The 21,545-nt window shown below is 34.8% G+C and overlaps 1 protein-coding gene across 1 annotated transcript in view; it reads left to right on the top strand.

Annotated features, from left to right (window-relative positions):
* Window positions 1–256: 256 nt before the first annotated feature.
* LOC104462824 (DNA topoisomerase 2-beta) overlaps window positions 257–21,545 on the top strand; it is a gene marked incomplete at both ends in the record, with an annotated part of 27,367 nt that continues 6,078 nt past the window's right edge. The window contains 15 exons of the mRNA XM_010074943.1: window positions 257–430; window positions 1,123–1,213; window positions 3,288–3,351; window positions 4,612–4,757; window positions 5,539–5,636; window positions 7,008–7,220; window positions 7,302–7,475; window positions 12,749–12,850; window positions 12,929–13,066; window positions 14,635–14,773; window positions 18,965–19,122; window positions 19,846–19,971; window positions 20,818–20,928; window positions 21,007–21,112; window positions 21,309–21,418. Coding sequence (XP_010073245.1) covers window positions 257–430; window positions 1,123–1,213; window positions 3,288–3,351; window positions 4,612–4,757; window positions 5,539–5,636; window positions 7,008–7,220; window positions 7,302–7,475; window positions 12,749–12,850; window positions 12,929–13,066; window positions 14,635–14,773; window positions 18,965–19,122; window positions 19,846–19,971; window positions 20,818–20,928; window positions 21,007–21,112; window positions 21,309–21,418 — 1,950 coding nt within the window. The remainder of the gene's footprint in view (window positions 431–1,122; window positions 1,214–3,287; window positions 3,352–4,611; window positions 4,758–5,538; window positions 5,637–7,007; window positions 7,221–7,301; window positions 7,476–12,748; window positions 12,851–12,928; window positions 13,067–14,634; window positions 14,774–18,964; window positions 19,123–19,845; window positions 19,972–20,817; window positions 20,929–21,006; window positions 21,113–21,308; window positions 21,419–21,545) is intronic.

Consider the following 21,545-nt stretch of genomic DNA (forward strand, 5'->3'; position numbering starts at 1 on the left):
TTTTGGTTTGTCGTGCTTAGTAAATCACTGAAGTTTGAATATGTGACAGTTAGTTAAGAAACTGTCACATAATCTGTAGGTTTTTTTTTTTTTTCTATTGAGAGGATGGCTTGATCTTAATACATCTAAAAGCTTAACATTTAAATGAAATGACAATTTTGATTGTAATTTAAATCTCTGTAAAGTTTTGTTTATAACTTGAGAGTGACAGATTGAATGAATGAGGTTGATTGTTGGTGCCTTTTTTTTTTTTTAGACATTATTTGATAATCAGATCAATGCTTCAAAAAAGGAAGACTTGGAAAGCATTAATAAAAATGACACTTCAAAGAAGATGTCTGTTGAGAGAGTTTATCAGAAAAAGACTCAGCTTGAGCACATTCTGCTCCGTCCAGATACCTACATTGGGTCAGTTGAACCATTAACTCAGGTAAGTGTCACTAAGTTTACAGTCTTAATAGTTTTTGTTGTGTTAATGAGGAAGTTACTATCCTGATTAATAAATAGGCAAATCTGTACTTTTCTGAGTATTCTGAATTATCATGCTAAAAACTGTGGTCATGTTTATGTTCGGATGTGTAGGAAGGGGTCAAGAGAAGACTTTTTAAAGCAGTGCTTGATTCACCTGAAAAAACATGTTCAGAAAATGTTGAAGTTCAATCAAAACATAAATACACACCTATGTGTGTAAACAGGGTTATGTGCGTGTATGTGTATGTTTACAAACATGCCTATATGCACAAAATTATGTATAGATGTTTACAAGTAGCATTTGCTCCAGGTCCAAAAATACTTTGTTCTATTTGTTTAGGTAGAGTACAGAGAATTTAAGCCTCCTACTGGCACTTTTTTCCGCTTTTTTGTGAAGTTGCAAATTACTTTGAACTTTGCTGTCTGTACTGTTGGAATTCCCCACAAAGCAGAAAATAATGCATTTTTATTATGGAAGTCTTTGTGGGTACGGTTGTAATTTTTGACAAACTTCTGCTTCTGCTTGTGTCTCATATGGCAGCAGCAATCAGATTGGAAGAGTAAAGTTCCTGGTGTAAATAGATCTTATGGAATAATAAACTGCTTTACCAAGACAGTAAAATATTTTTATTTTGTTTTGTTTTCATGTAGTTAATGTGGGTTTATGATGAAGATGTAGGAATGAATTGCAGAGAAGTTACCTTTGTTCCAGGCCTGTACAAGATCTTTGATGAAATCCTTGGTAAGTATTGTTAACAGTAATATTGCTTTAGCATTATGGAGTACACACTTTTCTGAGAGGTCTCAAAGCATATTAATTTGTGTATCAGTTTAAATCACAGACTTAGAGTCCCACTAAACGGCAGTGCATGAAAATTTTAGTGCATTCCAGCACTACAGAATAGTTTAAACAGGGAAGAGTGTTTTCAGTTGAACTTGTAAGACAATGTAAATATTTGTTACTGAATGTCTAAACTAGATCATTCTTTATGATCAATGTTGTTACAAGATTTTTAATCTGCAAAGTTGATCAGGGCCACAGTTTTAAGTAACATTTGAAAGAAGATTATTCTTCTGAAAGAAGGCAACTGAAAGTTGTCTGTTAACTTAGAATGTCATCTTGTGAGTCATTAAAACTACCTCCTGTACAGAATAATAGTAGTGGTGATGGTGATTCTTACAGGGATCATTTCTAGTCTTCAGACAGTTCTAAAATGCCTAAGTATCCTACTGCCATTTAAAAGCATGGTTACTGAGGCACAAATGATTTTTAGAAAATTCTATTGTAAGAACCTGAGTTGCTATGACTTGTTAGTTTATGATATTCTCTTAGTACCCGCACACATTGAACACCAAGCAGCAGTAGAGATGAGCAACATCTGAACAGAGTGGTGTCTGCTGAACTGATACTTTGGGTTAATTGACATGAATTCTTGGGCTAATCAGTTTTTATGAAGTTACATTTTAAGGATTGGTGGGATTACATTGTAAACTAAATTATGGTCTATTCAGTCAATGGAATTGACAATTGAGTCTATTAGTCAATGGAAAATTTGTCATGACCTTCGTTGGGCTCAGCGTTTATCCACACCTCTAAAACTACACTTTATGGCATTGATGTCTTGGAGGCAGTAAAGACCATCTTGGCCTGGTGGAAAAGAAGGATTTTTATTTTTGTTTTTTTACTCATTACTTAATTTGAGAAATATGGGAATGAAAATCTTTTGTCACTTCTTCGAGTACTGACTCATAGATGAAGTTTACAGGCCTTTCATGGGAGGGAGTTACTTCCATCTTGTCCCTTTCAAAAGGAAAATAGCTATCATAACATTATCATTATCGTAGTACTGTATGGCTTATTGCTTCTTTATGTAGCACTGCTAAGTGCTCCACAGAGTGTGGTTTGAGAGCTAGAGGTCACTGTAATAGCGTTACAAAAATTGGACATTATAGCTGTGCATATTTTTTTAATGAAACTGCACTTAATTATTTTAGGAAAAGCACCTTGAAATATCTGATTGTATATTGAGATCCTTATAATCTATTAAAATATTGTAATTTTAATGCATTTATCTTCCTGTCCTTTAGTGATTTGGGGTTTTATTTTGCTTTATTTAATGGGTGACAAAACAAATGCTGAAAATTATTGTAATGTGTTTTCATAGTTAATGGCCATAGTCACATTTCTGGTCTCTGTTGTTTGTAGTTGATATACATTGGAGTGCAGTTTAATTAAATTCCGGTCAAATGTTAACTTCCAGTTATCCTTCTTTTCATACTAAGCTGTGTAAACTGTTTAGGAACTAGTTTACAACTGTAAGTCTCGCAGGCTCTTTAGAGATAGCTTTCGCTGCAATTGAAACACTCCTTAGTGGATGTGACTTTTTCAGGACTGGGTTTCAGTGGCAAAAGGATGTGCAGGCTGGTCTGATGATGCATATAATTTCCCAAGGTTTTTAATATACATGGTGTAATGTGTGTAGTAAATATGCAAATAAGTGCAGCAACAGAAGAATGAAGTGTTCAGTATGTTAAGAACAGTTATGACAACAAGCTCACAAAATACACTTCTAAATTAGTCTAAGTGCTAGAAATAAGAGTCAGTAATTATAAGAAGGTTGAAGAATATTTTCTTGCAGATACTTGGTCATATTTTCAGATTCAATAATAAGATACAGACTATACAAAAAGATACCAGATTAAGAAATACCTGGACCATTGTGACTTGTGGTGGAATATGTATATAATCGATTTCACAGATCTAGTAATTAATTATTGCTATAGAAAGTGTTAATTTGTGCTACTTTGTTTTACAGTAAATGCTGCTGACAATAAGCAGAGGGACAAGAATATGACTTGTATTAAAATATCCATTGATCCGTAAGTAAAAGCATGTTTTCATTTACTTTCCCTGCCAGTACTATTGTAGGTCAGATTTGTACAAATTGTTTTTCTAAATGAAACTGGATTTTTTAAAAAACAAAATAATGTGTTTGGAATTATTTCCATTAGCTTCCTATTTTAAGATGAAAAGGTGAATTAGAAGTGGTTAACAGTAAGTACTACCATTCTGAATTTATAGTAATTTGCTTTGCTAAGTCACTCATTAATGTTTGATTGAAGGAAACTTAAACCCATAAGTTTATAAAATTAATGATTATATGAAAGCTTGGTAGTACATAGCTATAACTAGCCAGTTAACTTATAAATCATAAATACCAGCCTTGGGGTTTTGTAACATAATTTTGCACCCCTTGAACTTCTCTGTTAACTCTTTAGCGTTAGTATAAGGTTATGTTTGAATTAGTCAGCTATATCACACTGAAACTGCAGATTGCAAATATGTCATTGCCACCGTTTTTCAAAATTGAACTAATGAGAAGTACCATAGTTAAATAGATGTTGATTGGGTTCCTTTAGTAGTACATTTTCAGTGACATTTAGCTGACTAATAAATGGTTTAGAGACCTAATTTTGACACCTAATCTTTAGGATAAATACACTGAGAAATACTTTTATGGCAAGTTTTCAGTACATTATGACTTTCTGTAGACCAAATTGTTTTGATCATGGAGGGGGAGGGAAATGGTAGTGTAAGTCTGCCTGACCTGTCATGATTTTGGACTCTCCAATAGTTGGAAATGCAAATCCTATATGAGACCTACGATTATTAATGATGCCAGATGGTGATGGATCTTGGCATTGATGCATAAAATAAGTTACAATGCTTATCATAACTGGGAAATAACAGTTTTAATCAAATGATAATTTGGCTGTGTCTGAGTGTACTTCAGTGAAATTAAAAAGCTACATCTCTAACTTAAGCATAGTTCTGTCACTCAGCTTCAGAATTCTCATGTAGATCATGTTGATAGTGAAGCTCTCCAAACAGATTTTTGGGGGTTATTTTTATGATACGAAATACTGTCATGTATGGGCAATTATGCTCCTTCTTTGAAGACATTTAATAAGCACAAAGAAGTGGTTTTTTTGTAGTTAAAATTGATAGAGCTGTGAAGAAATGTGTTAAGAATACTGCCTTTTATTTTATTTTATATAGTTATTTGAACAAGTAAAATATATGCTGCAGTCTCTTTTCAAGATTACATTAATTGACTTAACATCTTTGCTCTTTTATAGGGAATCAAACATTATCAGCATATGGAATAACGGAAAGGGTATACCAGTTGTGGAACACAAAGTAGAAAAAGTATATGTACCTGCTTTAATCTTTGGGCAGCTGCTAACATCCAGCAACTATGATGATGATGAGAAAAAAGTTACAGGCAAGTCTGTTTAACATGCTTTGTTTCGTTCAATTAAGCCACTGTTTGCTTTTCAATATGCTTTCTTGTCTTACTTTTTATCTTTCTATTCTGTTCCATAACAGATGATCACATGGTCACCATTAGTATAGCTCTGTTAGAGTAAAATGACTTACAGAAAAAAATATTTTTATTTTTTTAATATCAGTGTTTACAGAGAACTTCACATTTATGTCTTTAATGTCAGTACTCATTTAGTAACAAACAACGTATTTTCATATTTTAATTATAATATATGCAAGCATTTAAACATTTATGCTCTTGAAATGAAGTGAAAAATTAAATTTAATAAATTCAGTTATGATTTGTTAGTCTAAATATGAAGTAACTATAATTTAGATCATGAATGAAAATTAATTCTGTTCTGTCCTATATCCCGTATGTTTTGCCCATATTATGATGTATGGTTGCAGATTGATTTGGAACTGATCATGACCTAGTTTTCAGCTGATGAAGGTGTTGAGGTCACTTGCTTTTCGGCAAACAATTGGTAGATTAACTGAAGGGAAGCAATGGAAGCGTCCTGGCCTTGGGGGTAGGAGCAAACTGCTCATTTTTGAGGCAGAAGCAGTTGCACCAGATCGGAGATAGTGTGAGACTCCATCTCTGGCATCCTTTGATAGGTGTTGGCACATGGCCCAACTTTTGTCTTATATAGGAACATTATATTTTATTGGCATACTCTCTGAATATCATAAATATGGTTCTGGTGTAAAAAACTTACTAGATGTTATTTTTTTAGGTGGACGAAATGGCTATGGTGCGAAACTTTGTAACATATTTAGTACAAAGTTTACAGTTGAAACTGCTTGCAAGGAATACAAACACAGCTTTAAGCAGGTATAGAAATGATCTCAATTTTTTTCCTTTTCTTTGTTGTAATTATAAATTTAAAATTTAACATATTTTCTATACTTAATGAATATTTCATGCAACGGATAATTTAACATTCAAATGGATGTGTAGAATTTGCAGACTAGGTAGTTCGGTCAGTAAAATTGGTGCTTCTGTGTATTAGAATTTCTTGGGAGTATTAAGTGACTAAACTGAAGTATATTCGTGTGCATGTGAAAAGGATGATATTTAATTGAAATAGTTTGTATTTGCTGTTATATAATTTGTCAAAAAATCTTTCTACTTAGCTATGCAGTTATCTAGAAAAAGATTTTTCAGTGTTTATGTCATTAATTTCATTAGCCTAGCTGGACTTAAGTGCAAACCTCCCTTCCTCCACTTTTGTACCCATTGCTCATTGTTATTGTTAGTGCACAGACCAGGCATTGACTGTAAACTTATCTACTGTATATACCTTTGAGACAGCCACCTTTCTAAAAGTTTGAAGAACTTTGTTAGAGTATTAAAAACTAAAGATCCTTGGCTTTGGAGTCTTTCCTGGTTGGTGGTTTCCTTCTCTTTTTTTCTGGACAAGTAATTAATTTCTGTCTATGCTGTCATGTCACTACATAAACAATACATTTCAACGGTTTTACCTGTCTCTTTAAAAGCATAATGTTTTCTGCTGACTGCCAAAAAGTAAATTTATATTGGTCTGAGTGTACATTTTGAAAATGACATGTTTTACAACTTAGATAAAGTGCTATGTTTTCCAGTATTTTCCAAAAATTGTGAAAATTTAATACGACTGAACTTTGATATATGCTGTGAGAAGGCGTTCTGCTTGGTCTTATAGATGTGCCCATGTTCTAATATAGGGAACAGTACCAAGACTCCCGAGTCAAGTCTGAGCAAGTCAGTTTTTCAGGAAACATGCTTTGGTACACTGCACAGCCACAAAGATGCTATCTCAGAGACAACTGAGTCTCTCTCTGCACAGGGACTAATAGGTTTCTTTATAGAAGCACATAGTAGATTTAAAGTGTTAAACTGATGAGCAATAAGGACTGTTTAGCTATCTCACTTGTATCTCATTTGGTCAGTTCTGTGGTGGGCTCTATTTGCATTAGAATCACGTCTATCACTGTAATGATACCTGCATATTTACAGAAACCACAAATCTGCTGTCACTGATGCTTGTGCAAATCTTGGTAAAGCAATTAATTTTATGCATAGCATGTTACCAGAGGAAACTTCTACAGGAAGTCTGTGAGCTTTTTGTTGTGTAGCTGTTGCGATCCGAGCATAGCTGTAAAATGGATCTAAGGAGGATAACATGTATTGTAAACTAACATCTAAAATGTTTTCTTTACAAAGACTTGGATGAACAATATGATGAAGACCTCTGAACCCAAGATTAAGCATTTTGATGGTGATGACTACACATGTATTACATTCCAGCCAGATCTATCTAAATTTAAAATGGAAAAACTCGATAAGGATATTGTGGCCCTCATGACAAGAAGAGCATATGATTTGGCTGGGTCATGCAAAGGAGTCAAAGTCATGTTGAATGGAAAGAAATTACCTGTAAGAGCCTCATTTGAAATATTTTAAATGTAGTGAGTATTTTATGCAAAGAATAGTGATTGTTATCTGTATTACTCATAGGTAAATGGATTTCGCAGTTACGTAGATCTTTACGTAAAAGACAAATTGGATGAAACTGGAGTTGCGCTCAAAGTTATTCATGAAGTTGTGAATGAACGATGGGATGTGTGCCTCACTTTGAGTGAAAAAGGTTTTCAGCAAATCAGCTTTGTAAATAGTATAGCTACCACAAAGGTGAGTAGTTGTATTAAATGATAAAAAATGTAAATAATAAAAATGTGTAAGTTTATGCCCAGTCAGATATTTGATATAAAACAATATGTGGGTTACTAAAAATAAATAGGTGTGATAATCCTTTGCAAGAGAGGATCTGGCAGAGCAATTGATTGCAATCAAAATACATTCACAGCAGTATTTCTGAATATGCACTAGTTTTTAAAACACTAGTAATCATTATCAGTGCTACGGATGTCTTATGTGAGCATACATGGTATTGATTAATTATGAAATGAATGGAACTGTTTTATTCCTTCCTTTTTAACGCATTGTAATAAAATAATTCTGAAATTAGGTTTAAAAAATATACAAACCCCTTTAAAGCTAGTAGTAGCAAGTTTTGGAGGGCAGAAATGGCTTTTGGTGTTCTTGAAAAATGGCTTTCCATTTATTGCTTTGTGATGTATAAAACTGGCCTGAAATGTTGAGATTAATTTTCTTTTATTTGTGTTTCTATATAAGGGGATCTAGGTGTTCTTGGTACTTATTAGCAACTACAGTAGTAGTGAAGTGATATTATAGCAAATGTTCATTTATGATGAAGCAGCAGTATGCTCAGCATAATAAAGTGTGACCTTTGTGCTTCTCAAATTGCTGGGGTGGTCAGGCACCAAGGCAATCACCTCAAATCAACTAGCGTAACTCATTTATGCCAGTTTGGTGTGGCCCAGGTTTAGGGTTCTGGGATCCATCATGGTGAAAGAAGGCCTTTGTCATTTCTACTCTTCACAAAATGGACCAGATGAGTAGTTTAACAACAGTCACATTATTCTAGTGATTGGTGAGGCTGGTTTTAGGGAAACTTAACCATGAGCTTTCATAAAAGATAAGAAAGATAAGAATTTCTAATCAGACACTTAGAAAACCCTCCTTGCTCTGATCTTTTCTAAAAGAGTCAAACAGAATAAAATTCTAATGGTAGCACAAGTGGTTCATAAGTGCCAGTGGTTACATTAGGTGGGATGCCTTCTTCCAGTGTCATTGTCAGTGTAGCTGAACCAGAATTCAGTGGTAAGAGGGATAGTTTATTTCATTGTAGAATATTTACTTTCTAAGTGTACATTTTAATTAAATGCTTCTCTGATACTTGTCAAAATTAGGAATAACAAAAATATCTGGTAGTGAAATTTTAATTCAGGCCTCTTTATGCAGCATAAAGAAGAAAAATAGCATGGCCTCAAACATATATACAATACCTTTATGAAGAAGCTGTCAATATGAGAAACTTAATGTTTGATAATCAGGTGAAGAAAATGTATTTGAAAAAAATGAATACTTATTGACTCCTAAGTTAAATATATTGCATACACTTACTCAAAAGATTTTGAATTTGACTCTTTTGGATCAATTTTCACCCATCATGCAGTTACACATACTTTGTTATCATATATTCTTTAAGAAAATTCATAGAAAAAGTACTGTGTATTCTTCAAAGGTAAGTGTTGTAATTTCTAGTTTTTCCCGCTCTCCCGATCCATGCCTTTATGTGTGTGACTGGATGTGGAATGTTTCGGGGCCGGTGAACCACCTCACCAGCAATTGATGTGCAGCTACCCACTGATGAGACATAATGGCTAGTAACTAACTGCGTCAACTGCCTGTCCCCTTATCTGCTAACAGGTGAGGAGCTCATTTCAGCTGTTTTTGGTTATTTATCACTGTTTGCTGAAAGCTTTTCATTTCTGTTTCTGGATAAATTTCACCCAGTCGTAACTTCCCTTCCACTTTTTTAAAACTTGCTTTAAATTCCAAAGAAGATTTTTTTTAGGTTGATGGGGTGTTTTTAAGATGTGTGTAGAAGGTCAGGCAGTATGTTGAGGCACAACTCCCTTGTTTTGTTCTTGTAAATTTGTTACCTTGGTCAGGTCCCCATTTATTCACTGTTTTTTCACAGTAGACCACCACAAAATTTGACTTCAGGCTCTGAGGCAGCATTTGAAAGTATGTGGCTATTGCGGTTGTGCAGATAACCTTTTGGTGAGACTTGTATATAAACTGATTAAACATGGTCTTCTCCAGTTCTCAATTTCAAATAGTAGCTGTAGTGGAAATTGTAGTAGAAACTTCAGTTATTAACATAACAATCTAATGATGTATTTAATATGTCAGCATTGCTAACTGCAACGCTGGTAATCATTTCAGCAGAAATGCTCAGCTAATACAAATCCAGTGTCAGATAGACTAAGGTGGAGGGAGCATCCCAAACTGTTAAAATTTGGTGGAGTTCAGCAAGAAATTTAGGACCATTCTAGAGCTTGATATTTTCAGATTTATTCTAGAATAAATAGAAAACAAATGCATAATTAATATTGCAAATGCAGAAGAAAATTGGATTTTATTTGTATAGCTAATTCTATGAAAATTTCAAATTTATAATTAGCTTCTGAATTTGTTTGCCACATGAACCATTTATCTGTCCATAGAATTTAAATATGGCTTACTTTGGAATTAATTGAAGCAGTTGGCTATTGATGATGGTATGAACAGAATGTATATAGGAGCCAGTCTAAGCTTCATTTTTAAGATTTTGGTTGTCACCATTTCATTAGATGTCTTTGCATCCTGGAGTTTGCAAGACTGGGATTCAGTCATAATGGTTACCTTCTGGGAAAAGAAGGTTATACAGTCTTAATACAGTAGTCATAATAATCATTGACAGCCCTCTAGATTTAGAGGGTATTTTTCTTTTTCTATCTTGTATTAAAATGTACTGACAGTTGGGGCAGTTATAGGCTGTTATGCTTCTATAGTGGGTACATGTGCCACCTACTGGTGAGATGGTTGAGAGGTTTCCAACTTTGAGCTCTGAACATCCCTCACTCATTGCTGCACACTAAGAATGGACACAGGAATGGGGAACTGTTATAGTAACTAATATCTTCTAAGAACAAGAATTACTGGTAAGTAGGTATTTTTTGATATGTCAGATGTTAGTTTTAGCAAAATATTTTGAAGTACTAAATTGTAAAAAAAAAAAAAGCTAAAGTTGTAAATACAAAAATATACTGAGATATTGCCTTAAGCATAAGTTTTCAGTAATGTGATTAGTAAAAGTAATGCATTTTAAAATTGCCATTCAAATGTGGAATGTTTTTGAAGCATGTAATGTGATATTTTCCAATAGTAGGTTTTCTTTACAGTTTGGGAATTGATCTATTTTTTATTTAAAGTGGCAGGATGTCGATGTGTCAACTTACTTGAACTCTCCCTGTGCTGGAACTCTGTCATCCATATGTGAATAAAAACTGCTGTATTTAAATTTTGGTAGTTTTTGGGTTTAGGATTTTTGTTTGGTTTGTTGTTTTTTTAAAGAAAAAATGCCGTGAAAAAATAGTTGCATGTATGGTGCTTCTAAAACACACTAATGGTTTGTGTTGGTGTTTAATAGGTGACTTTAGAGACTGACAGAAACCATAGGTGGTTTCTTTGAAGAGCAAGTATTGGTTTGGTTATGACTAATATTTACCATCTTAAGCCATTTTTTTTACCTCCTCTCTCCCTTTTTTTTTTTTTTTCATCTCTACTTTCTACATGGAGTTGAGAACACAGCTGCTATCTCCCATCAATTCAACCACTTTACATCATCTTCAGTCTTTTCAGATGCATACTCTGCCTTAATTTGAGAAATCCTAACTTTGGGTTTTGCTTGCTAGTAGCTTTTTCTTTTCTTCTGTCATTTTGGCTGCTGTTTTTTCTTAGTTTTGTTGTTTTCCATTTCTTCTTATCTATCCTATACTTCCTCATACCTATCAAAAGCTTTTTTTTCCTCAGTTCTGTTTTTAAAACAGCTTTAAAGGAGGGATTTTTTTTTCGTTACTTCATGACGAATGTCTCAATAGAGGTGTTTTTTTTATTTCATCTGTCCTAATGCAAATTGGTTTGAACAAGAACCATTATTTAGTCTGTATTTTTGTAAGCCATTAATTGATACTAAGCAAAGGTGTTCCTCTGTGTAAAATATTGAGCATTGAGTTAGATATATTTTAATTGGCTAGGATATGCCTGCATCAATCCATTCTTTATTGCAAGATAATAGATTTTAGTCAAAACATTATGAACTTTCCATAGCAGCCACTAGAATTTAACATTTTATTATTATTGTTACCTTTTTGTCTATGAATGTAAAAGAAGGCATTTGAATAATCAAAAATGTAAACAGCTTTCAGATATCCAGGCCTTCAGGACCATTCATATTGTTGACATCTTTCCAATTAAAGCCTGCTGTTTTACCTGTAAGGAAAGTTGTGTCACCTTGGACTTGTAAATATTTAAACATATTTATCACCATTAGTTTAGGCAATTTGAGTAGTCATTGTTCCATAGGATTAAAGACTACATGATACATACCTTCAAATACTAGTTGTTCTTCCTAGTGTGGAATGTTGTATCTATGACACAAGTTTGTGCTGTTTTAGTCTTTACTAGTCATTCTGATTCAGATTACTGTTGCATTGAAGAATATACCCCATAATTGTTAGGTTTCTTTTACATGTGTAAATCAGTAGTCATTGTTAGAATGTAATAGACCCATAATCCCCCCCCCCTTTTTTTTTTTTTCAGAAAGCTTATGTGAAACTCTGTTTTCTGGGTCTTATAGTTGGCTATTTGTAGTTTGCACTCTGTTTGCCCTTACATACGCGCCAGGCTATCAAAGAATGCTGATAGCATTTATTCAAAATGTTCTGTAAGTATAGCTAAGAAAAGGTGAGATAACTTTTGGGAAGGACTAGGTGCGGATGCTATACATATGAGGGTGAGCTCTTGAACATTTTTTAATGAACCAAATAGGGAAAGTTTTAATTTGATGAACAAATGTGTGATGTTTTTAGTCCAAGGTTATTTATGTGCCTGTTAAAAAGATTCCTCTTGACAGCCATGTGGTGTTGCAGGTACCATCCCAGTGCTACAGAGTAATTTTCAGATCTGCCATACTTGTAAGGTTTTGTATCCTGTTATGAGCTGTAAGCATCTACATTTGAAGTCGTCCACCACTGCAGTGAACGAGACATCTCCTGCTTTTTCTGTGCTGTGTAATGTGTCATCTTCACTTGTATGAAGACTGAATTACACAAAAGAGAAACTTTAAAACAAGCTTTCCTTTTTTATGCTGCAACTTAGATTTAGGAATCCATGCATATTGACTACAGGAACTTTGTTAATACAGCTAAAAGCTATTAGGAAATTAAAGGATTTTTGTTCTTTTTTTTTTTCCCTTCTCTTCCCTCATTAAGGGTGGTAGGCATGTTGATTATGTGGTGGATCAGGTTGTGGGCAAACTGATAGAAGTGGTGAAAAAGAAGAATAAAGCTGGAGTTTCAGTGAAACCATTTCAGGCAAGTAACTTTATATAAAAATACTGAAAAAGATGAATGTGGTAATTTTGAGTAAATTGGTTTCTATGTTTTCAACAGGTGAAGAACCATATATGGGTTTTTGTTAATTGCTTGATTGAAAACCCATCATTTGATTCCCAAACAAAGGAAAACATGACATTGCAGCCTAAAAGTTTTGGGTCCAAGTGCCAGCTATCTGAGAAATTTTTTAAAGCAGTAAGTAAAGCATATTTCTTTTTTTTTTTTCCTGTGAGGCAGGAATTGACATACTGCATCGAGTGTATGTACGTTATGTGGCAGTAGATTATTTAGTGCCTTATGGTACTATAGTGACATTAGCATACTGTGAAAATGGGATGGAGGAACTTCTGTTCATTTTCTGGCCTTAATATTGGAAGCAATTACTATGTTTTCACTGTTGCCCTGGATTTAAGAGTGAGCTTCACCTGATCAACTCATTTGTTGGAGATTCTGGTTTTTATATTGGTGAAATGAATTTGACTCTTAAAACCTAAACATAGGCCTTGACCAATTTTTTGTATTAAAATATTTTTGTGAAGTTGAGAATATTGCTTAACTTATCATTTGATATCAGTCCTATTCTCTTTCACTGAAGTGAAAAGATAGGGAGGGAACATGTCACATTTATTCTTCCTGTAATCAAGGAAATGCAAACTTGTGGCTGTGGTACTGAAAGTGATCGTTATTTTAGGCACCAAGTTTAGAAATTTTGGCTGCAGACTGGCTGAGTATTGCTAATCTAAATGAATGTATTAGTAGAAATATATGGTAGACATTTTTTTTTGTCACATTTTTATACAAGGAAGGACAAGTAGTTCTATTAGCCAGAACTCATTATACTAAGTCCAGTTTAGTGCCAGTAGCATAAATTGAATTCCAATAGTAAGGAAAATGGTGCCACTGCTAATACTCTTGGCATCAAAACTCAACTTACTGTGTAGTGTTTTATTCTTCTAATTCTGCGTTACTGGTGACATTCTTATTGAAATTACAGGAAAAACACAACAATCTTGTATTCATTGTTCAGATTTTGTTATATATGTTTTATTTCTATCAGTAGGTTTGACTTAGTGTTTATAATATTCCCAGAAGTGAACATTGATCTCCAGAGGTGTTAAATGTACAGCAGAATCTCTAACCAATGAGTGCTGTGGGGATAATGAAAAGCCAAAGTTCACAGTACTTTGCTCCACCTGTAATTTATTTTGATGTGAAACCAATCCTACAGCAGTTTTAGTTTAGAAAATATGCTGTATGCTATTTTTTGCTGCAGATGTGTTTCTTAAAATGTTATACGTTTCTCAAGTGGTTGATATAGAGCCCTATTCTTAAATGCTTTTGCTTGTCTTTCAGCCATTTTCAGTCATTTCCAAAGAAATTTTAAATGGTCATAAATTTCCCATAAGGTTACTTTTTGCTGTCCAAGTCCAGGAAGCAGGTGCTTAGTAACTAAAATGTCTCAGTACGTCAACCACACAATATAAGACATCCTCTTATTAGGTCTCAGTCCTCTTTTTGTCCTTCCACCAATTATATAAGGGGTGGAAAAGAAGCTATGCGAGTGTTATATTTTGGTTTTGTGTGCGTAAAATGCTAAACAGTAAGGAATGTGCTAATTCCTTGACCTTTTATGTGTTGCAGCTTTTAAAATTTAGGGGGCTTTGAGAAACAGGGTTAGGTCAGTGACTTAAAATTGAGATATAAGAATCTGCTGTGTGAAGCTTTGTTTTTTCTCATCCACTATTCTGATCTGTTACTTATAGGCCTCTAACTGTGGTATCATAGAGAGTATTTTGAATTGGGTCAAATTTAAGGCGCAAACTCAGCTGAACAAAAAATGTTCATCAGTGAAACACAGTAAAATCAAGGGCATTCCAAAACTGGATGATGCTAATGATGCTGGTAAGAGCACTTATTTTTAAAGTCTTTAGTGTTTCATAGATTTTTCACAAACATCATCATTTCTAAACCTGGCTTTATTTCTCATCCTTATGTATATTTTTAAATAAAAAGTCTTTCTAGTTTTCTAAACTTTCTAGAGCTAGAATTAAAGCATGATGGTTAGTTTGATATTAGGAACAGCGTTGTCTGTAGGGTAGAGAATTAATAATGCTAAAAAAAAGCGTCAGTCTAGTTCCACATTGAAAGAGTGGGTATTTTCTAATTGTGGTTTCCAGATAAATATTCTGTTTTGGAGGTGACTAGTCTTCTTGACCTTTCCAATATAAAAAGATCAGAATCTTTATAGGGTCACGAGCTATAGGAAGTAGATCACATAGTCTGCAGAGCTGAGAGAATGGTTCAAGATACTTTTTTCATGAAACTTTAAATGCCATTAGGTTCCTGTCTGGGGATGTAGGGCAAACTGGCAATCTCTGCTGCCTCACTTCTTGGCAAAGATAGGAATCACGATCAGCTGGCGATCTTCATGCCAGTAGCAATGAGATGGGAGTTGTCCTTGAATTATTTGAGGGGCACATGTGACTAAAGAGCTTGAAATGTTGTCAGTTTGTGTTAATGTTAGTTGATTTGTTTAATACATCCTTACATTAATAAAAGAGAAATTGCAATGAAGTAGGTGGGTGAGTTAAGTAGGTAAAAGCATGTCAAGACTGGTAAGGAGGCTTTTTTTGAGCTCCAGTGTTCAAGTCAAAGATGACTTGATGAGATAATTAGTCCTGTTTCATTTTCCTTCTTTTCTTTATGATTCCTTGGTCTCAGTTTATTAATTTTTTAAATATAGTTTTCTTCAGTGTTTTATTACTTTTGCAGTTATTCAGATGTTGTATTTTACCTTAGAGGTTGATAATCATGTCTCCTTTAACTAGTGTTTTACTTGTGGAATTTGCATTCCTTAGGCAGATGCAGTTCCTGGTATTTTTGATGCCTAGAAGATTGTGTGCTTGAAGAAATGCAGTGTTTTTATGGCTATTGAGCCCGGTGCTCATAAATAACATTATGAATTATTTTGGATGCACTTTTGTCATAATCTTTCTTTAGCTCTGCTTTGGGGACCAGGCTTCAAAATAACTTTTTACTCATCTTTTTTCACTGGGGGTGAGGGGAAGAAAGAACCTCTTGACAGGGGAGCTAATAAAATATTATATTGCCTTTCACCTTGAAACTTCCTCAACTGAGAAGGCATGTAGGGATTCATTTGGGCTCAACACTGATGCTTAAAGTTAGGCATGACTTGAATCTCTGTTACCCAGGTATTTCTCTGCTGTCTAGTTATTCTTATATGGGGAGCAGGAACTCTGCATCTCCCAAGAAGGCTTGCCTAGGTATTGGTTTATTGAAGATCTGGAACATAGTGGATTTCTCCCATTGAAGGCATTGCACATTCGGCATGGACACACAAGAAGGCAGAGGGGCATTCAGTTTCTCAATACAACGCATGTTGTCATATTCATGCTTGGCCTGACTTTCTGAAGTGTTATATATTCTGGCAGAAATGTTTTAAATTGAAGGATCACAAGTAATTAATTTAGTAAAAAGTTTCTTTTTAAAGACTGAAGGTACCTGAAGGTACCTGATTGTCTGTTTGCTCTTGAAAATCAATAGGAATTTTTGTTCTTTATGTGCAAGAACTAAGCTAATCCTATAATCAGGATCTCTGACCTTGACAAAACGCTGCTTTCAATGAAAAAAGGGAAGGCAGAAGATGATACAGAAGAGTGACTCTCTAGCATGGCTTAGTGTGTGTCGGTTGCTCTGCTCTTGAGAACTTGTCTCAATGAACTTTAGCTGGTGACTGCATCTGACTGAAAGCTTGATGTTTCTTGACATAAGGGGAAAAGGAATTCATCGTGCCATTAAAATTTTTTAACACAGACAAAACACTGTAGAACTATCAATTTTTCTGCCTTTGTGATCTTGATGGGAGATTCTCAGGGTCAGGGGAAGTAAGGACTGTGTGTGCTCTTTCTGTGTGTGAGAGGTGATGGTCACTTCTTTTAGGTCCAAAAAATTAAACTTGTTGTTATATGAATGTGTGCTATGAACGTGCACATGACTAAGCATATCATGAAGAGTTACACAGTTACAAATAATTTTTCAAAATAATTTCAGACCTCTCTGTAAGCTGGAGAAAAGGTTTAACTGATGCATGGAGATACAGTTTCAAGGAGATTGCTTCAGGACATTCATTCATGTCACTCAGAGGTTATCTGTAATCTTGCAACAAAATACAGTAGTCTTATTTGATATAGTTGTGTTTCAGGACAAAAAAATATTTGTAAGGATCCTGGGAATTACACTTTCATAAGCACCCCGAATCAGATGAGGGAACTGGGTTGGCTTTGGTTTCTAAAAGCAGGTGCCAGTAGTTGTTGGACTGAAGTAGTCAAATGCAACTGGGAGAGAATAGTGTCTGGCCAAAGACCCCTCTGGCTTTAATTCTTCCAGTGGTTCTTAGATTTTATTTTTACTTCAAGAGTGAATTTGTAGCTGAGGTCCAGGATCCACAGGTTTCTTGAGTGCTAGGTACCACTGAATTTTTGAATCAATGCTGGTTAATACTTAGGAATAGGAGAGAGATGTATCTGTATAGTGATGTACTTGCTGCAGATTTCCTCCCCCACTAAAAAGAATGACTCCTATACCTGGTCTTTTTTGCTTTCTTGAGAGCTTGATGAGGTATACATAGTTCTATGGCTTGTTGGAGGAGAAAAGATAGAAATGAAAGGAAAAATAAAGAACCAGAAATAGGAATATAGGGTTGTAAGGAAGCAGCTAGGTTGCTAAATCTGGGGAAGCATAAAAGTTTTCTTTGAACCTGCCGTTTCGTGTAGTTTTCTCCTTGAGTTCTTTAGAGCTGTGTTCAGAAAAATGCCTGGCACAGTGTATTTCCATGAAATTGATTGCTAATGATTGCGTCCATTCCAGAAGATAGTGCACCTGGATGATATTCAGATGTATTTTCTGCAGTTCATTTGGGAAAAAAACTGTCTCTCATATCTTCTAAAACAGCAGAGGTATTTTTCTTGGTATTTGGATTCCACCTTCCTGATAGCATGGTAGCTATTGATACCTTTTGATATAGTGTGAATAGCTCCCTAATTTAGCTTACGTTAAGCCATATGTGTGATGCAGAAGACCAAAGGTGTTGAATGTAAGTTCTGTGTAACAGGAAGTGCAGGGTTGTTTTTACCTACCAGGTAAAGGCAAATCAAAACACCTGCTTTAAATGCCAATATATTCAAAGCTGTCTTATTGACAGTAGGTAAGACTCAACCAGTTTGAAGTTTTTTGCAGTCTTTCCTACCACTTGGCCTTGAGAAAATAGCAAAACTGCTTAACGAGCGTTTGCACCCTTGGAAAAGGGTGGATTCCTTTTTTGAACCTGCTTATTGTTTAGAACATCTGTTCAACTATTGCAGTTGCAATAAACAGAATATTCATGTCATACCAATTTTGAGCACACTGGACACACAGGTACTGAAATGCAGTGTGTCTTGTAGAATCAAAATTGCACTATTAGTAAAGATTTGTTTCTTCTGTTCAAGAGATTTCTGAGAACGTATAATAAGTAAAAATGTTCTTATCTTTTGAGCTTTTCTGTCAAGTTTTTCTTCCAGTTGCCTCACTTCAGCCAATGGACAATAAAAAAAGAAACCCCCAAAAATGTGACTTAATAAATTACTTCTGAAAATATTCTGTGAGGAAAGGGGAAATGCAGAATGGGAAATGACTCCTGTACGTAACTCTGACATGCATAATATATGTGTGTAAGAAATTTGCAGCTAGAAAAGTGAAACAGTAAAGGTACAGAAGCAATCTGTCTTTTTCTTAACTTGTGCAAATGTGTGGGGACCGTTAGATAAGATGCACCGCCATTGCATCCCATTTTGTCTATTTTGCTCCTTGTCCATAGCAAGCCATAGTGTATTGCTAAGGGCAAGGATACTTGTTCTTGTGCAGTTTTGATGGTTTGGAGGCCCATCATTAAAAATAGAAATTCAGCCTATTTAAATTACCTGACAGAGAGTAGGAAGAATATTCATGACTGATATGGTTGTATTTCTGTTATTTAAGTTTAAAAGTTACGCTTTCTGATTTTTTGCCTTCCTTCTACTTCTTCCTGGACTGCAGGTGGCAAACATTCCTTGGACTGCACATTAATATTAACAGAAGGAGACTCTGCCAAATCTTTAGCTGTCTCTGGCTTAGGTGTTATTGGTAGAGACAGATATGGAGTATTTCCGCTCAGGGGTAAAATTCTCAATGTTCGAGAAGCTTCTCACAAACAGGTAAGTAGTCTTGTCATCTCCTTTTAGCTGACAAATGGATGTCTCCCATTTATGTTTGATTTCTAGGGTTACATATTCATTTTTTATTTTTTTTTCATGAAAATCTTCTTGCTGGGATTTCATAAAGTACCAGCTACTTCAAAGCCTGAGATAAGCCTGGAAATATTAAGTGTAATAGTACAGTACAGGAATGATAAAGTTCATTTCTTCACAAGTGCAAGGAAATTCTGCTATAACTCATATTAGCATTTTACATTAATACTTAAAAAACCTAAAATTTTATATTCGCTCCATTGTCATGGGATTTCATTGTTTGCCAGTGTGAGGCAGTACCAGCAGCATTACCCTCTTGCATTACTTCTGATGCCCTCCATACTTTGTGTATAGTAAGAGTTGTGTTGCAGATGCCCATAGAAACAGTGGAAAGAGAAGGCAGCTTTGTGAGATAACTTTTTGTTACATGCACTTTTCTCCCAGCCTTCTGGACCCAAAGTGCTCTGGCTGTAGAGGAGAAAGGGAGTGGTGCAGCCTTGAGAATTTGCATGTACAGAAGAAATATTTATGAGTGTGAAAGCTACAGGGGGACTGGGGATAAAAAGGTTATGAAGTTGAGGTGTAGGGGTGCATTGAAAAAGTAGCTATAAAGCCCAGCTAGAAAAGATTGGGATATTTCTGAATTTCTCCTTTTTAAACTGACTGCAACAATAACTTTTTAAAATACAGATTATGGAAAATGCAGAAATCAACAACATCATCAAAATAGTTGGACTACAATACAAGAAAAGCTATGAAGATCCAGAATCTCTGAAAAGTTTAAGATATGGAAAAATTATGATCATGACAGATCAGGTTAGTCTGAAATTCACAGTTTTTAATATACAGAGCTTCTTAAAACGTGATTTGCTGCAATTTTTTAGGTCATATTTTTTGTACATTATAATCTGCCTCTGTGTTATGACCATATAGATGTATTCAGAGGTAATCCATAATGTATGAACTTTCTTTATGGGAATAACTTATCTATATGTTGTTTTTGTTACTCCAAATGAACGACTGAACTTTGCACAGTAGCAGAGATACCAAAGTAGTAATGAAAACATGTATAAACAAGAGTGCTTTTGATAATTCAAAAATATCTTGAGAGTAAGTACAAAATGAAACAGTAGATGGGGCAGTAATGCTAGAAAGTCTGGGAGAGATAGGAATGGCGGCAATTATTTTTGGACAATCTCATGAAGCCCGTGTCTGTTATTCAGATTTTAGAAGTCTAGGAATCCTGTGCTTTGGGTATTTGTGAAGCTTTGTTATATTTTCTCTGAGAGGTTGAACTATCAAGCATCTCAACACCAATGAGAACTGTGGGCCAGGTTTGGCTTTCTTCCACAAAGATTCAGCTCCATGATGTCTTGGAGAGCTGTCTAGCTCTCAGAGAAAACATGTCACAGACAAAGAAACCTTTGAGCTGCAACTGTGCGCTTGGCTTGGAAGAGCTTAGCTCAGAGACAGTGGCATTCATGCATGGCTATTTTGTAGCCAGGTCCAGTTTGGAAAGGAAGTTAAAACTAACTGTTCCCTTCTATGTTTTCTGTCAAGAGACACTGTTTTGATGTCTCCAGGTCAATGAGTGGGTTTTTTGGTGTTTTTGTGGGATCTGACTTTTTATATGATTGCCTCATGTTTCATATTCTGATTTAGGATCAGGATGGATCTCACATAAAAGGCTTGTTGATCAATTTTATTCATCACAATTGGCCATCACTGTTGAAACATGGTTTTCTTGAGGAATTCATCACTCCTATTGTGAAGGTATGGGTTCTGTTAATGAGATTCTATTTATTACTTACAGTGCAGCAGAAAAGTTGATTGATTTTTTTTTTTTTAAAGGCAAGCAAAAATAAGCAAGAACTTTCATTCTATAGTATTCCTGAATTTGATGAGTGGAAGAAACATATGGAGAATCATAAAGCATGGAAGATAAAATACTACAAAGGTTTGTTTAAAAACAAATAAGTGAACTTGATGGATCTAAAAATACATAATAAATGGGTGCTGTGAAGCTTTATGTGTAGCTGTTTTCATTATAGTATCTTCTGTAATTATTTTACTATATTCCCAGTAAAATAAAAAGGATAAAATAATAAAACATAAATTTTTGAATATTGAGTAACTTTCTTTTTATTATGCAGGTTTGGGTACCAGCACTGCTAAAGAAGCAAAAGAATATTTTGCTGACATGGAAAGACATCGGATCTTATTTCGATATGCTGGTCCTGAAGATGATGCTGCCATTACACTGGTAAGAACTGATAAAAGTGCTCCCATATGATACATTTTAGTTTCCATTTTTTACTGAAAGTGGCACTTGAGAAAGTCCTAACAGGGTTTTTTTTTTTTTGGGGGGGGGGGGGGGGAGGGAAAAAAAA

This window comes from Pterocles gutturalis, unplaced genomic scaffold (genome assembly GCF_000699245.1).
Source record: "Pterocles gutturalis isolate BGI_N339 unplaced genomic scaffold, ASM69924v1 scaffold162, whole genome shotgun sequence".
NCBI lineage: Eukaryota > Metazoa > Chordata > Aves > Pterocliformes > Pteroclidae > Pterocles > Pterocles gutturalis.